This window comes from Bubalus bubalis, chromosome 6 (genome assembly GCF_019923935.1).
Source record: "Bubalus bubalis isolate 160015118507 breed Murrah chromosome 6, NDDB_SH_1, whole genome shotgun sequence".
NCBI lineage: Eukaryota > Metazoa > Chordata > Mammalia > Artiodactyla > Bovidae > Bubalus > Bubalus bubalis.
The window spans coordinates 119006894-119024568 of NC_059162.1; the positions used below are offsets into that span (position 1 = coordinate 119006894).

At 44.6% G+C, this 17675-nt stretch overlaps 1 protein-coding gene and 1 long non-coding RNA gene across 2 annotated transcripts; both read left to right on the top strand.

The window, feature by feature from the left end:
• Positions 1-3149: 3149 nt before the first annotated feature.
• Positions 3150-9860, top strand: LOC123333938. Its single transcript, XR_006551529.2, has 3 exons — positions 3150-3298; positions 8664-8773; positions 9166-9860. It is a non-coding gene; the product is annotated as an uncharacterized LOC123333938 (long non-coding RNA).
• Positions 9861-11438: 1578 nt separating this feature from the next.
• On the top strand, positions 11439-12389 carry LOC102392186 (olfactory receptor 12-like). Its single transcript, XM_044944066.2, has one exon. It carries the CDS (start codon positions 11439-11441, stop codon positions 12387-12389), a length of 951 nt encoding a protein of 316 aa, XP_044800001.2.
• Positions 12390-17675: the final 5286 nt, after the last annotated feature.

A 17675-nucleotide genomic window follows, 5' to 3' on the forward strand; every position in this document is an offset into this window, starting at 1 on the left:
CGATCTCCTTTAGAATGGACTGGTTTGGATCAGATCAGATCAGTCACTCAGTCGTGTCCAACTCTTAGTGACCCCATGAATCACAGCACGACAGGGCTCCCTGTCCATCACCAACTCCCGGAGTTCACTCAGATTCATGTCCATCGAGTCAGTGATGCCATCCAGCCATCTCATCCTCTGTCGCCCCCTTCTCCTCTTGCCCGCAATCCCTCCCAGCATCAGAGTCTTTTCCAATGAGTCAACTCTTCCCATGAGGTGGCCAAAGTACTGGAGTTTCAGCTTTAACATCATTCCTTCCAAAGAAATCCCAGGGCTGATCTCCTTTAGAATGGATTGGTTGGATCTCCTTGCAGTCCAAGAGACTCTCAAGAGTCTTCTCCAACACCACAATTCAAAAGCATCAATTCTTCGGTGCTCAGCATTCTTCACTGTCCAACTCTCACATCCATACATGACCACTGGAAAAACCATAGCCTTGACTACACGAATCTTTGTTGGCAAAGTAATGTCTCTGCTTTTGAATATACTATCTAGGTTGGTCATAACTTTCCTCCCAAGGAGTAAGCGTCTTTTAGTTTCATGGCTGCAATCACCATCTATAGTGATTTTGGAGCACAGAAAAATAAAGTCTGACACTGTTTCCACTGTTTCCCCATCTATTTCCTATGAAGTGATGGGACCGGACGCCATGATCTTCATTTTCTGAATGTTGAGCTTTAAGCCAACTTTTTCACTCTCCACTTTCACTTTCATCAAGAGGCTTTTTAGTTCCTCTTCACTTTCTGCCATAAGGGTGATGTCATCTGCATATCTGAGGTTATTGATATTTCTCCCGGCAATCTTGATTCCAGCTTGTGTTTCTTCCAGTCCAGCGTTTCAGATGATGTACTCTGCATAGAAATTAAATAAACAGGGTGACACTATACAGCCTTGACATACTCCTTTTCCTATTTGGAACCAGTCTGTTGTTCCATGTCCAGTTCTAACTGTCACTTCCTGACCTGCATACAAATTTCTCAAGAGGCAGATGGTCTGGTATTCCCATCTCTTTCAGAATTTTCTACAGTTTATTGTGATCCACACAGTCAAAGGCTTTGGCATAGTCAGTAAAGCAGAAATAAATGTTTTTCTGGAACTCTCTTGCTTTTTCCATGATCCAGCATATGTTGGCAATTTGATCTCTGGTTCCTCTGCCTTTTTTATAACCAGCTTGAACATCAGGAAGTTAACGGTTCACATATTGCTGAAGCCTGGCTAGGAGAATTTTGAGCATTACTTTACTAGCATGTGAGATGAATGCAATTGTGTGGTAGTTTGATGATTCTTTGGCATTGCCTTTCATTGGGATCAGAATGAAAACTGACCTTTTCCAGTCCTGTGGCCACTGCTGAGTTTTCCAAATGTGCTGGCATATTGAGTGCAGCACTTTCCCAGCATCATCTTTCAGGATTTGGAATAGCTTAACGGGAATGCCATCACCTCCACTAGCTTTGTTCGTAGTGATGCTTTCTAAGGCCCACTTGACTTCGCATTCCAGGATGTCTGGCTCTAGGTCAGTGATCACACCATCGTGATTATCTGGGTCGTGAAGATCTTTTTTGTACAGTTCTTCTGTGTAATCTTGCCATCTCTTCTTAATATCTTCTGCTTCTGTTAGGTCCATACCATTTCTGTCCTTTATCAAGCCCATCTTTGCATGAAATATTCCTTTGGTATCTCTGATTTGTCTTTCCCATTCTGTTGTTTTCCTCTATTTCTTTGCATTGATCGCTGAAGAAGGCTTTCTTGTCTCTTCTTGCTATTCTTTGGAACTCTGCATTCAGATGCTTATATCTTTCCTTTTCTCCTTTGCTTTTTGCTTCTCTTCTTTTCACAGCTATTTGTAAGGCCTCCCCGGACAGCCATTTTGCTTTTTTGCATTTCTTTTCCATGGGGATGGTCTTGATCCCTGTCTCTTGTACAATGTCACAAACCTCATTCCATAGCTCATCAGGCACTCTATCTATGAGATCTAGGCCCTTAAATCTATTTCTCACTTCCACTGTATAATCGTAAGGGATTTGATTTAGATCATACCTGAATGGTCTAGTGGTTTTCCCTACTTTATTCAATTTAAGTCTGAATTTGGCAATAAGGAGTTCATGGTCTGAGCCACAGTCAGCTCCTGGTCTTCTTTTTGCTGACTGTATAGAGCTTCTCCATCTTTGGTTGCAAAGAAGAATGAACTGGTTAGCGGTATACAAATTTAAATTTTCTGATAATCCACGTGGATTCAACATTTTTATTTTGAAATGTCCCTTTATAAGCAAACTTTTCCCCTGAAACCTACTTTGTCTAATAATTTTTGAACCTTAAGAGCCTCATTTTCCTTACCATATTCATAACACAACTTTCTCCAGGATTTTACTCTCATACTTCCTATACTTTTCTAATAATCATATATCACATTTATAAATTGGCTTTGATTTTCAGTGCAGGATTAAAATATTTTAAGAGATACACGTTCTCGACCTGCAATGAGGGAAGGACCATATTATGACTTAGAGAGGGTTGTGCTGCTTCTGCAGACACAGAGTCCTGCACATCACTCTTTGTCACACCAACACGCCAGGATGAAGCAAAGGAGAATGGTGTGGTGTGGGCCAGGAGGTCACACCTGCAGCCTGAGGAGACCTTTCCAAGAAGGGCCACTGGGTCCCTCTGAGTTGCTTCTCACCCGGTGGACCCTAGTGCTCCCAGAGGAATTTCAGGCTTCCTGCTCCTCCTGTTTTGGGCTGAGATGTATCAAAGGAAGGTTAGCCACAGGATTGCATCTTTCAGGGACTCAAGGAGTTGGGAGTCCCAGCGTACTCAGAGCTCAAGTTAATGCTAATTGGCCACTTGAGGCCTCAAATCCCAGCTGTGCCAGGTGGAGAGCATCTTCGAATAGAGTCATCCAAAGATGCAGGTGCCATGAATACTACCCAGCTGAGGGTAACAGGTAGAATTGAGCCAGTCTCATCTTCTGCTTACACCAAGACCCAAGACTTTCCTGCAGCAGGCACTTGGAGCACATGGCCTGCCTCTGACCGGTACCCCAGGTGCTCTCTGCTGCCCCCTCCTCACTCCCATGTCCCTGCACAGGAAGCCAGAGGTGAAGGAGGGAGCAGGATCCTCAACACCACGTCATTATCGTCAGCACGGACCTGGGTCAGGAGTCCTCCCCGGGAGCACAGGGTCCTGGGTGAGCCATGCCCCTCCTGACGTCACAGGAGCGCTGCAGTCATCACTCAGCAGGCGTGGGCAGCATCACTGACAGGTGAGTCCTGGGAGCCTGGACTCCGAACAACATGACCCCCTACCTCTCACTGCACTGGGCAAGATCAGTCAGGGCCACAGGTCTGAACCTTAATGAGAGTGGAAATAATCAGGAGGTGTTATATAAGTGTGGATTTTATCTTTAATGAGAGTAGAAATAATCAGGGGGTCTTGAATAAATTTGATCTTAAATTCAGTGCCTGAGACCTTGCATTTCTGACCGGGTCTTAGATGCTGCTGCTGCTGTAGGGCCTCAGACACACATGATAACTAGATATACTAGGAAAGGACTCAGGGCCCAGTCATTACAAGCAGAGGCTTCTGACAGCACTGGATTATTCCGATTCACCCCTTAAGGCATTTCTCAGGCTCAGCTCACAGATTCAGTGAAGCCAGCACTGCAGCCACTCTGGGTCATCTCAACAGCCAAGGGAATGTGTGAGTATGTTTTCATAAAGCAAACTGAGAGATTGGCTTCCCAGATGAAAATGCAAATTGTTCCTCATGTGCTCCCCCAGGCACCCTAACGGTCACTGTTTTGATGACCTGAGGCTCCTGAGGTGGACAAATAGCCCTGGGAAACAGAGAACAGAAACAGGAAGCTGGGAACCCCAGGAGCAGACAGCCAGCCTGGGGTGGTGGGGAAAAGATAGTCCCTCTGGTCACAGTGAATCTATTGTGCGTATGACCAGGGGGTAAGCAGAGTTGGACAGAAAAGCTTGGTCATGATGAATGTGACTGCTTGCACAGGCCAGGGGTGGGAGGCCAGGGTGGTTGGCCATGGAGCATAGGGCAGACCATCAACTCCGCTTTTAGCAGCAGCTCCAAACACATATCACAGTGAACCCTGCCTGTCCCAAGCCAGACTGTCCCCTCTGCTCTCACGTGAGGGTTGGACTCAAGTCTGCCAGAAGAGGAAGCCTGGATAACCTTCATGGTCATCCACACTTCTATTGTTGGAAAGAGTGAACTTTCTCAGACCTCCTTCTAAGAGAACTTCAGGCTGGGAAGGTCATCGCTCCTTCAAGGAGCCCCCAACCAACAGGGCTCCAACTGCACACCCTGACTCCCAGGGAGCTCACTCCCGCCAAAATCAGCCAGTTCCAGGATGGCAAAGATCTCACCTCTAGAAAATATGAAACTGCTCTAAAGCTGATTGACCTCACCCTCTCACTAATCGCCTCAACTTCTTCGGGGCCCCGTAGCTCTGTGTCCCCTGCCTTCCACACTCCTTCCTATTTAGGATAGATGTCCTCTAAGCATTTTCTCTGGCCATCATACAGCTTGTCCCCATGCTCCATGTGAGTGTGGTGGTCAGCCCTGTCCAGCGTAGACAAGGGAGGCCTGGGTTGTGACAGGAACAGGAAGCAGCACTCAGCAGGAGGACTCAAACATTGAGGCAGATGTGACCGTGTTGGTGGCTCCCATGGCTCCAAGCAATCACTTCAGGGGATGTGCCGAGGCACCAGGGGCATGGGAGTAAGGACAGGGAGGATTTGCTCATGTCCTGAACGTGTCCCAGCCTCTGTCCTGCTGTTCTCAGACCATGGAACTGGGCTGTCCCCTCTCCACAAATTGTCCAACTTCTAGGCATTTTAAGAAAGAACCCTTAGATTCCCAAGAATGTGGAAAGCTCTGTTGATGTTTGCCACGACAGTCTTATCTCAGAGACAAAAGTGCTGAGAGACATAGGGTCTGTCTCTCAGGGTCTGCAGGAGAGGCAGACGGGGCTCCACTTTAGCCTGGTGAGGGCTGGTCCCTGATCTGCTCCTGGACTGGCCTGGAGTTAGAACCATCACTGGGTCAGTTCCTGATAGCATCAGGTGCTTAATGATTTCTAAAATTAAGAATGAGTAAAATAGGGGTGGAAGTGCAGGATTAGATATCTGAGCCAGTGCGGGAATGGCACAGCTCAGGACCATCCCCGTGAGAAGGGACAGCATGTCCTGCAAAACAATGACAAGGAGATGGAAGCCATCTTTATGCTGGAGACTCTCAGCTCAGCAGGGCCTCTTAAGCCATTGACAGCCTATGGTGAACGATGTCAGATTCATGATCTCTGAAGAAGAAGATTTAAGTTCGGGACCAGGGACCAGCCTGGATCACTCAGGAGTTTTGTGTAGCAGAGTTTTATTAGAGTAAGAAAAGGGCCAGAGAAAGTTTCTGACATAGACATCAGAAGGGGGATGGAGAGTGCCCCCCCTACTAGTCTCAGAAAGGGAGTTATATACTTTTTTAATTAGTTATTACAATAAGTCAAAAGAATGTGTTAAGGTTGTAAAGATCTTACTAGACCCACTCCCATAATTTATATTTTATGATAACAGGATTAGCCAGGTTTTCAGGAAGGAGAAACTGTCCTCAAGAAGGATACATTGCTGTTATATAATCCTTACTAAGAATATAGAAGAAAAAAAATAAGTTTGGCCTTCCGTCCTCCTTGAGAATTCCAGACCGCTGCCTCCTCTTTGAGAACCCCAGACCCTTCTCTCCTCCTCAGGGACCCTGGACTTCTTATCAACCTGCCTAAGAATTGACTCTCTCATTCCCCCCTTATATTTTAGGAGAATTATGTTTCCAAGGGAAAGGGGCATCGTTTTCATTCCATAACTACTTCCTGCTGTTGAGGAGCATAGTCCCTAAACTGTTGAGGCAACATATTCTGCTAATCCTCATAGCAGGGTCTTTGACCAGGGGCCCCAGTAATAGTTGGGGGAGGCTGCAGCAATTGTAGGAACCTGGACAGCCATCTGTAACTTAGAAGCTTTCAGACGCTTAGAAACAAACCTCACTTTACAGTTACAGATGTAAGGCAAAATAGTCATTAAACCAAGTTAAAACATAAAATTTTAATTCTAAAATTAAAAGTCACATTATGTCCTTAGTTAAGTTATACCAGTCCATCTTAGGATTGTTAGATGCCATCAGATCAAGAAGAGGCATCACATATGATTGTTGTTGGTGGTGAAGGTTTTCACAGAGTTGAAGAAAGTCCTTCCCCTGAAGTGGAGAAACCCACCATGGGAAGCCATCAATTGGTGAGGAGGTTGAAAAGCTGAAAGCTGAGTCACATAGTTAATTCTGAGGCTTCAGGGTCTATAACAATGTCTGTGCATAAGAAGGGTCTTCCATAAATACATTCAAAGGGGAACAGTCCCTCCTTTTGGGGGACAGCTCGAGCCCTCATTAAAGCTATGGGTAGAATTTTAAGCCCATTTTCCTGTGTCTCTTGGGTTAATTTGTGCAGCTGTCTCTTCATGATGTCATTAGATTTTCAACCTTTCCTGAGGACTGGGTCTCCAGTGATAGTATAAGTAGTATTCTATTCCTAAAGCTTTTGACGCCCACTGACTCACAGCAGCTCTAAGGTGGAGCCATAGTCACTCTGGAGGCTCTGCAGCAGCCGGAACCTGGGAATAATTTCAGGGATCAAAATGTGCATAACTCCTTAGCCTGTTCACTACAGCAGGGAAAGGCCTCAGTCCACCCAGTAAAAGTGTCCACCCAGACCTGTGAGCAAGAAAATCCATTTGTTTTTGGCACATGAGGAAAAGGAACCACAGCCTCATTTATTATTCATAAATCTTATTATGAGATAATGAGATTATTCATAAATCTTATTTTTCATAAACCTAGTCTCCATTTATCATTTGATTTTTCTATACCCAAAATAGGAGTGTTGCATGGACTGTTACAGGGAATTAATAGCCCCCGCTCCTTTAAATTCTCAGTGATGGGTTTTAACCCTTCCTTAAACTTTCAGTGGGTACTGCTTTTGATGTGGAAATAGGTGAGGACCTTTGAGCTTGATAAAGACAGGAACAGCATTTTGTGCTCGACACACAGTTTTTCCATCAGCCCACACTTTAGGATTTACATTTTGTTCAATTAATGGGAGAAAAGGAGCAGGCTCCACATTTATGAAAACGGAGGCCTGGACCTTGCTCAGTGTATCCCTCCCCAGAAAGGGTGAGGGAGACTCCAGCACGAATGGGAACTCAGGAGAAAATAGTACAGAGTCCAAGTTGCAGCCTAAAGGATGACTGAAATAATATTTGGCTTGTCCAGATAGTCCCATGATGGTAGTGGATTGGAAGGAAAGCAGGCCAGGGGCTTCAGTGAGGACAGAGAAATTTGCCCCAGTGTCCAAAAGAAAATTGACTGATTGGCCCTCCACAGTTATTAATACCCAGGGTTCCTCAAGGGCTGTTAGGATGGGGGGGTTGTGTGGGGACCCTGGGCAGCTTCAGTCCTGATTGTCCTGAAAGTCTGACTCCTGGGGCCTATGCCTCAGAGGGCAGTTTCTCCTCCAGCGTGGTCCTTTGCAGACCAGACATGGAGCCAGGGGCGGCGTAGATGCCTGAGGGCAATCCCGCTTGAGATGCCCCTCCTCTCCACAGTGATAACAAGTCCGCCCCTTTTCACCTGGGTCCCTCTGGGCACTTTTCTCTTCAGGTTGATTCATAGCAGTTCTCACAGCCATCACTAGAGCCTGGGTCTTTTCTTTGGTTCTTGTCTGTTGTCGTTTATCCTCATTTCTCTACTGTAATATACTGTCTGAGCCAGCTGCAACAGTTTTTCTAAAGGCTGATTTGGTCTGAATGCCTGTTTGTGTAACTTACAGCAGGTATCTGGAATCAACTGAGTGAGAAATCTATCTTTTAAGATCGTTCCTCCTCTGCAGTTACAGGATCAACGTCAGTAAACTTGCAGAGAGCCTCCCATAATTATCTAGGAATTTGCCAGGAGTTTCCTTCTCATCCTGCTCTATGTCAGCCAAATTAGCATAAAGTCTGAGTGTGTATTTGCTTGAGTCCCTCAAGAATATGTCTGGCAAAGTGATTCTGATCCCAGTTAGCCATGTTATAGTCCCAGTCTGGCTCTGTCGTGGGAACTGCTTGGCTCCCAGTAGGGGGGAGGCCTATTTCATGTTCCCTCTTTCCCCTTATCTCAGGTTCAAGACATTCATCTCCAAAAGTAGTAGCTTCCCTCAGAACTCGAGCTCTCAAGTCAGGAGTCAGCATCTGTCCCAAGACATGTATTATATCTCTCTAAGTAAGCTCATAAAGTAAAGTTAGTCCCATAAAGACTTCTATGTACTTTTTGGATCCTCTAAATAGTCATGACCACAATTGGAACTGTGTGAATTTCTACCTAGACTGAAGCAACCCCTCCTGGAAGGGTGTCCTGATTCTCAGCCTGTTCAGTTGGGAACCCCAGATGCAGGGGCAAAGTAAGAGGACTGGGGGGAACTGAAGGTTTAACACCCAAATCTGCACCCTTGGAACCCAAGTCTTGAATATCTCAGAGAGAGATAAAGAGCCACACATATGGTACTTCTACCCTTTTTCTCTTGTTTTCTACAGAACTGGTCTAGTTGTAAAACAGTGTCATAATTGAGAGACCCTTTAACCAGCCAGTGTTCCCTGTCTTCCAAAGGATACTGAGCCCATTCAATATCACAGAAGAAGATCAGGTATGTCTTTTTAAATTGTAGGGATCAAACTCATCCCAGTTTTTTTTTTTTTTTTTTTTTTAATACGTTTTAAAGGAGTGGTTTTGGAACTGCTACCTCCCATCTGTAAGAGAGAAAAAAGCAGCATCCACAGCCATGGCTTCTTTCCATCAGAGGCATCCCTCCCTGCTCTAAATGGGGGTGTAGACAGACTTTCCACTGAAGCTTTTTTTCCCTGGTCAGACGTAGTCTGTCCCTTACCCACACAGGCGCCTTACTCATCCCTCCCGGTTCTTCCACTGAGGAGGGGTGGAGATGCACCAGGGGTAGACCTGATGGCATCCCAGCTTGATTTCTAGCTCCTTACCACCAAGATCTTTGTTTCACTTGTCCTTTTCTCTACTGCCACCCAGAATGCAACAGAGTAGCTGTCCCGCAATGTTGCCCAAGCTGGGACTGCTATGGGAAGCATCAGTGTTCCATGTGCCCATTCACATTCCTGAATACAATCCTGACTGCAGTAGAAGCGGTGAGTCACGAAGAGATGAACAACGATCAAGACGTCCCTTCTGAGCGTCACCACGCTAGTATTCGTGATAGTAAAAGAGGTGGTGGAGGGTTGGCCAGTGAGGAAAACGTGAATTTTGTCCTCAAGCTTCTAGGACCAATCCTTCCCGTTCATTCCCCTGGTCCACTAACAGCACTAGCAAAGGAAGAAGCCCATTGCACTTCCAATCTGACCAGATCCTGCAATTCCTGGTCTGTGTCCTCAAAAACCTCATGGTCACCAGCAGCGCTTCTATCCACATTGGGTGGAGGCACAGCCATGACAAAGACTCACTTTTAGGACTCTGGTCCCTGAGGCAGACAGCCAAGGGAGTGACCTCTAGCCTGAGAGATATTCCTGGAGCTAGAGTTCTGCCTAGTTCCCGAACATGCTGCTGGACCGAGAGTTCCCCCTTGCTCCATATATGCTCCTAGTAACTTTCTAGCAAGGCTAAGCACTCCTATAGAGGGGGTCTAAGTAAAAGTACACAATAGCAGCATGGATCACAAGTCCCTTGAAAGTTTATGATCTGACAGATTATGTTAGTAGGTTTAATTCCCCAAGCAATTACAAAATGGTCAACGAAACCAGGAAAAGGTAACTGAGAAAGGAAAGTTTGGTCCACACGCTTTGCCCAACTCTGGCTGCTACCCTCGCAGGGATGTTGGGTGTCTCTTGGCATTGGCAGGTTGATATAAACCCCCGACAAGGTTCCCCTTTCTGGGGCTTCCATCAGTCATTACACAGCACTGTGAAACCACAGAGCAGGGCTCATCACTTGCTTCACGTGGGGCATGTCATTCGTTCACAAAAGCACACAGAAGAGTTGGTAAAGTAAAGCAGAAAATGTGCATGTTGAGAAAGCAGAGTCTAGAGCTCTGAGGGTTCTTATGTTGTCCTGAAGATCCTGGACGAAGCCCCAGAATGATAGCTTACAGTGAACAATGTCGGATTCATGATCTCTGAAGAAGAAGATATAGCTTTGGGACCAGGGGCCAGCCTTGATCACTAAAGAGCTTTTGCGTAGCGAAGTTTTATTAAAGTAAGAAAAGGGCCAGAGAAAGGTTCTGACATAGACATCAGAAGAGGGATGGAGAGTGCCCCCCTCACTAGTCTAAGCAAGGGAGTTATGTACTTTTATATTGGTTTTACAATAAATCAAAAGACTGTCTCAAGGTTGTAAGGATCTTACTAGACCCACTCCCATAATTTACATTTTTAAAATAACAGGCTCAGCCAGAAGGTTTTCAGGAAGGAGAAACTGTCCTCAAGTTTCTCAAGCAGGATACACTGTTGTTATATAACCCTTACTAAGGAATGTAGGAAAAAAACGCTTGTCCTTTCCTCCTCCTTGAGAATTCCAGACCCCTATCTCCTCTTTGAGAGCCCCAAACCCCTCTCTCCTCCTCAGGGACCCCAGACTTCTTATCAACCTGCCTAGGAATTGACTTTCTCACCATCTCTTACCAAACACTGGGCGTCCTCCACAGAGTGAGTGCTCCAATCATACTCTGTTGTTCTGTTCAGTCACTAAGTCGTGTCCAACTCCTTGAGACTCCATGGACTGCAGCATGCCAGGCTTCCTTGTCCTCCACTGTCTCCTGGGGTTTGCTCAAACTCATGTCCATTGAGTCGGTGATGCCATCCAACCATCTCATCCTCTGTTGCCCCCTTCTCCTCCTGCCTTCAACCTTTCCCAGCCTCAGCGTCTTTTCCAATGACTTGGCTCTTTGCATCAGGTGGTCAAAGTATTGGAGCTTCAGCATCAGTCCTTCCAATGAATAGTTAGGGTTGATTTCCTTTAGGATTGACTGGTTTGAACTCCTTGCAGCCCAAGGGACTCTCAAGAGTCTTCTCCAGCACCACAATTCAAAAGTATCAATCATTTGGTGCCTGTCTTTTTTTATGGTCCAAGCATACTTAGGAATTGGTGAATTAGAGGAAATATGTGTTTCAGGTTATGTCTACAGCTCACCTAGAAGAAAGGTGTGTATCTAGTTGTCCCTTAGTCAGGAGGCAGTGGGTCACTGAGGGGATCCTGTTCTCCAAAAGAATGCAACCTTGTGACCTTGACCTGCTCCTTCTCATTTGCTCCCACTTGCTTTCTGCTGTCTGCCGCTTGTTGCCTTGCTGAGAGCCATGTCACCCTATGGTAATGGAACCCTGTCAGTGATGTCTCCGCAGGAGTTTGTGCTAGATGGATTTGGGGGTGGCCCACAGACCCAGGCCCTGCTGTTTGCTCTGTTCCTTGTTCTGTACTTGGTGGACGTCCTGGGGAACCTCACCATGATCGTGGTCATCACGCTGGATGCCCGTCTGCACTCCCCAATGTACTTCTTCCTCAAGAACCTCTCCTTCCTAGACTTGTGCTACTCATCTGTCATCTACCCCAAGGCCCTGTTTGATTTAATGTCGTCGACCAAGGTCATCACCTTTGCAGGATGTGCCACCCAGTTCTTCTTCTTCTCCACCATGATCACCACTGAGGGATTCCTCTTGGCCGTGATGGCCTATGACCGTTTTGTGGCCATCTGCAGCCCCCTGCGCTACCCCATCTCCATGCGCCCCTCAGTCTGTGCCCTCCTGATGCTGGGCTGCTACTGTGGGGGCTCCTTCAACTCCATCCTGCAGGCCAGCTTCACATTCACTCTCCCGTTCTGCAGCCCCAACCACATCAACCACTTCTTCTGTGATGTGCTGCCTCTGCTCAAGCTTGCCTGTGCTGACACTATGATCAATGAGCTGGTCTTGTTTAGCATTTGTGGCCTCATCATTGTGGGCACCATACTTGTGGTCCTCGTCTCCTATGGCTACATCACAGTGACCATCCTGAGGATGCGCTCAGGAGGAGGGAGACACAAGCTCTTCTCCACCTGTGGCTCCCACATGACAGCCGTGTCCCTCCTTTATGGGACTATCTTTGTCATGTATGCCCAGCCGGGAGCTCTGCAGTCCATGGAGCAGGGCAAGGTGGTCTCTGTCTTCTACACCCTGGTCATCCCGATGCTCAACCCCCTCATCTACAGTCTGAGAAACAAGGACGTGAAGGATGCCCTGTGGAGACTGGGGCAGAAGCACACAGCCACGTGAAGGAGGGTGACTGCAGAGACTGGTTTTCCTGAGGGCAGGATAACAGGGCTTTGGAGGAGGCCCTGGGTTTAGTTTGAGGAATTAATTCCTCATTCATTTAATTTATTCTTTCATCCTATATTTTATTTAATCCTTCTTGGAAGCATATCCTGGACAAAAAAATAACTGCAAGTATGAGATGAAAAATGAATAAGGCATTTACTTGCCAACAGAAAATTAATATCCTTAAAGGGTAAGACTCCAAGCTCAAAGTCTGGGTAACAGAGTGGGCAGAGTGGTGAGCAGAGTCTCTGAAATAGCATATGTGTCCGAATTCAACATCCTTCACTGAAGACATGAAACTACACAAACTCTGATGCCTCCTCTTCACTTCACTTCACTGAATCCATGTAAATATGTGCTCTGCATTCCCCCTCAGCCACCTAGAAGGGGGGCATTGGTAGGCTCAGCCTTGCCCCTTCCATAGTGATAACATGGGGGTCAGTTACGGGGAGTCAGGAAGACCATGCTTCCCTCAGTGCTGCAGGGGGCTGTTCCTCCCCTCCCCCTTCTGTTCACTGATGCTACCACCCAACAAGGCAGCAGGGAACACCTCTGCTCCTGCTTTAGATGCTCCTAGTGCTCCCTGTCCTGGGTTTCTCCCCTTAGGAGCCCCAGGGATGCCCAACATCCATAGTTCTACTGATCCTTCACAACCCAGCCCGGCAGGTGACAGTGTCCTGGCTAGTTAAGACCACAGAATATGGTGCTTTGTTAGCACAGGTATCTCTGAATAAGGAGGAAGGTCCTGGTATCTATTGTAGAGGCAGGAGTTAGAGAGGGAAGGTTCACTTTCTTGGCAGAGAGCACAGCTCCCTGCTCTCTGTCCCACTCTCCCCAGGGTAGCCTGGACCCTCAATCCTGACTTGCCTGTTCAGAGCTCCATCTTCATTGCTCCCTGGACTCAACACACAGCCTGGACTCAGAGCCCAATGGCCTCCTTGTCATAGGTCCCTAGAGTCATCCACTCCCATGGTCACTACCAGAAGGTGGTCCCCTGGACATGGTATGGTCTGCACCCTATATGGTCAGTGGGGATGTGCCCTGCCTCTGATTACAGCTCTCCATCTCCCTGCTCTCCTGCTCAGGAGAACTGTGGGTGAGGGGCTAGAACACCCAAGTCATCAGACTGTTGATCACCATTACTGAAGGGGTAGATAATCCAAGGACCCTTCTGGATTCTTGATCCCATTGTCTCATCTTTGGGCTCCAAAATTAATTCAAAGCCTTCCATAGATTACTGTATTCCTCTCACATAATGCCTTCACTCTGAGGAGTGCCTACAATTTTCCATTCCCAAATGACATGCCTCTTTATCATCTCATGCTATTATATAATTCTATCTCATACTCTCTCTTTCTTCATCTCTTTTATTCTCCTCACTCTCCTCCTCTTTTCCTCATCTTTCTTCCTTCCTTCTTTCTCTCTCTCATCTATTTTATTTTTGTCACTCCATGGAATACTTCATTTAAATTTGTAAATGAAAGAAAAAGCACAATATGTTGTCTGCGACTCTAGATATCTCATCATTATGTCCATTTAATGGTACAAACAGAAAGGAATCTGTGGATCTTAGAAGACCCTTAATTCTAAATTTGACTAAATCAGGAAAGCTTGTCTGATTTTAGATTGAGTAAAAATTCTCAAACACTCTTAAAGAGAATTATTTTTAAAACCGTACAGGTTGGCTTTACCCCTGGTTGATCTTTACACTGAAGATCACTGTAAGGTGTCAGAAGTGGTTTATTTGGCTTTTTATCCTGTTAATGGTTTGCAAGCTGCTGGTACACAGTAGGTTCTTAGTTCACACCTAACCTACTGCCTGATTCCAATTTGAGTTCAGTGTTAACTAGTCATTGAACCCCCAAATATGCATGATGCAGCTCTAGTTTTTTTATTCTCCTTAAGTGGAAAATAAACCCATTACATTTCAAGACCTTACTGTAGTTTTGATGTTGATTCTCTACTAACTTTTATAAGTTTCTACCTTTTTATAATCCAAAACAATAGCATTTTTTGTTGTAACTAATTTTGAGCGTGCAGTTCAGTAGTGTTTAGCATAGTCACCCTGTTGTAAATCAGATCTCTGAACTTGTTGTAAATCAGATCTCCGATCTTGCAATCCTGAAACTCCATGCACCTAAACAATAACTCCTTGTTTCCCCATTATCTCCACCACTGGCAGCCACCATTCTACTTTCTATCCTAACGAATGTGACTTCTTCAGATACTCCAGAAAAGTACAACCTATAGCATTCGTCTTTTGGGGGTTTGGTTGTTTCTCTTAGCATAGTGTCCTCAAGATTTAGCCATTTTGAAGCATCTGACTGTATTTCCATCCTTTTTAAGGCTGAAGAGTATTCCATCACATGTGTATATTTTGTTTCCGTCTTCATCCACCAAGGAACACTTGGGTTGCCTCCACTTTTAAACTATGCAGAAGAGTGTTGCTATGTAAATGGGCATGCAAATATCTCTTAGACAGACTACCTCTTTTCTTTTCTTTTTTTTTTTTTTTGTTCTTTTTTTAGTATCTATTTAGATGTTTTATTGCATCATATAATAATTCTTTTTCAATTTTGGGAAGAACCCTATATTACTCTTCATAGTAGATGCACCATTTTTCTTCCCAGCAACAGGGCAAAATCATTGCAATTTCTCCACATAATAGCCAACACATGTTCTTTTCTCTTTCATGTCAGCCATTTAATGATTGTAAAGTATTATCTCTTTATTGTTTTTATTTCACTAATGGTTAGTGATTTGAGCATTTTCTTATATGTTTGTTGGCAATTTGTAGATCATCTTTAGAGAAATGCCTTCGAGTAATATGAAAATTTTAAATACGGTTATTGGCTTAACTTAGTAATTTTTATGTATTCCAAATATTATCCTCTTATTAGACATTTGCAAACGTTTTCCCCACCCCACAGCTTGCCTTTCCACACTGTTATTAATATTTAAGTCTTCAATGAACACGTTTTTAAGTTTGATGTCATCCAACATGTCTATTTCACTTTTGTTTCATATCCTGTTGATGTCATATCCAAGAAACCATGCCTAAATCTAAGACTATTAGCTTCTCTCTTATGTTTTTTCTATGGATTTAAGACACTCGGCTCATCCATTTAGGTTTTCATTCCATTTTAAGGTGGTTTTTGTTCATGATGCAAGGTAAAGGGCCAGCTTTATACTTGTGCACATACACAGCTAGTTTTCCAATGACATTTGTTGGAGAGGCTGTGTTTTCTCCATGGGACATTTGTTGGAGGTCATTTGACTAAAACCATGAAGGTTCACTTCTGAGCTCTCTATCCTGCCCCATTGTTCAACCAGTCTATCTTTGTGCCAATACCATACTGTTTTGATTACTGTAGCTTTTATGTTAAGAAATAAAGAAGTCTGAGACCCCCAAATTTCTTTTCAAGTTGGTTTTGGTCATATAGCCTCCCTGAGACTCTATATGAATTTAAAATGTTTTCATTTTCTAGAAAAAATAACATTGTGATTTTGATAAGGGTTGCACTGAATCTCAGAACACATCGGGTAATATTTTCATCTTCCAACTCATGCACTTGGGATATCTTTCATTTATGTTGAATATCTTTAACTTCTTTCAGCTATGATTTCTAGTTTTATATCCCCAAGTCTTTTATCCCCGTGGCTAAGTTTAGTCCTTAGTATTTTATTCTTTTTGATATTTTTGTAAATGGATTGGCTTTATTAATTCCTTTTTATGTAGTTCATTAATAGTGCATATTAGTGCTTCTCATTTTAATGTATTGATTTTATACATCGACACTTTGCTAAATTTTGTATTTCTAACAGATTTTTCATGGATATTTAGGGTTTTGTATACATAATATCATATCATCTGTAGATACAGATATTTTTAAATTCTTTATCAACTTGGATCTCTTTTATGTCTTTTTCATGCCTACCTGCTCTAGTCAGGACCTCCAGTACTATGTTAAATAGAGGTGGCAAGAGGCATTCTTATTTTGTTCCTAATCTTAGAAGAAAAGCTTTTACTAGTGAGTATGATGTTAGCTGTGAGAGTTCCTATGTGGATTTCACTTAGTTGAACTTTTTCTTTCATTTTCTATTTGTTTTTTAATATACAATTAAAGGGAATTGGATTTTTAAAACATTCACCTGCATTAGTTGAGCTGATCTTGGGATTTTCCCCCATCATCCTCTTAATATACTGAGTTACAGTCTTTGATTTCCAAACCATCACAAGTTTTCATAGTATTTACTTACATCAGTTCAGTTCAGTTCAGTCACTCAGTCGTGCCCAACTCTTTGCAAGCCCATGAATCACAGCATGCCAGGCCTCCCTGTCCATCACCAACTCCTGGAATTCACTAAGACTCACATCCATAGAGTCAGTGATGCCATCCAGCCAACACCACAGTTCAAAAGCATCAATTCTTCAGTGCTCAGCTTTCTTTATGTATTTACTTACATGCTGCTGCTTCTGCTGCTAAGTCGCTTTAGTCGTGTCCGACTCTATGCGACCCCATAGACAGCAGCCCATCAGGCTCCCCCATCCCTGGGATTCTCCAGACAAGAACACTGGAGTGGGTTGCCATTTCCTTCTCCAATGCATGAAAGGGAAAAGGGAAAGTGAAAGTGAAGTCGCTCAGTTGTGTCCAACTCTTTGCGACCCCATGGACTGCAGCCTACCAGGCTCCTCCACCGATGGGATTTTCCAGGCAAGAGTACTGGAGTGGGTTGCCATTGCCTTCTCCGATTTACTTACATACTAGTCAGTAATACTATTTTCTCTCTCCTCCCCCCGTATTTTTATGTATCATGCACATAAATGTTTGTTGTCATCAAAGCACTTATTTAGTAGGAAAGAGAATAAATATCTTGTGGTATCACCTTGACTCAAACTTCACACAGAAAAAAAAAAAAAAATCCCTAATACCTTCCCCACACTCTTTACCATTCATCCTGAGCCCACCCGGATGCAGGGCTTTGCCACCTCCCATCGAGCAATGATAAGCATTGACTGAAAGGGCCCATTGCCTCCACTTGGCCTCTTGTCAAATCTGTCCAACTCTTTATGACCCCATGGACCACAGTACTCCAGGCCTCCCTGTCTATCACCAACTCCCGGAGCTTAAACAAACTCATGTCCATTGAGTCAGTGATGCTATTCAACTATCTCATCTTCTGTTGTCCCCTTCTCCTCCTGCCCCCAATCCCTCTCAGCATCAGACTCTTTTCCAATGAGTC

Excerpts from the sequence above, each read along its gene's own strand:
- LOC102392186 (XM_044944066.2), top strand. The coding sequence starts at position 11,439 with ATGTCACCCTATGGTAATGGAACCCTGTCAGTGATGTCTCCGCAGGAG.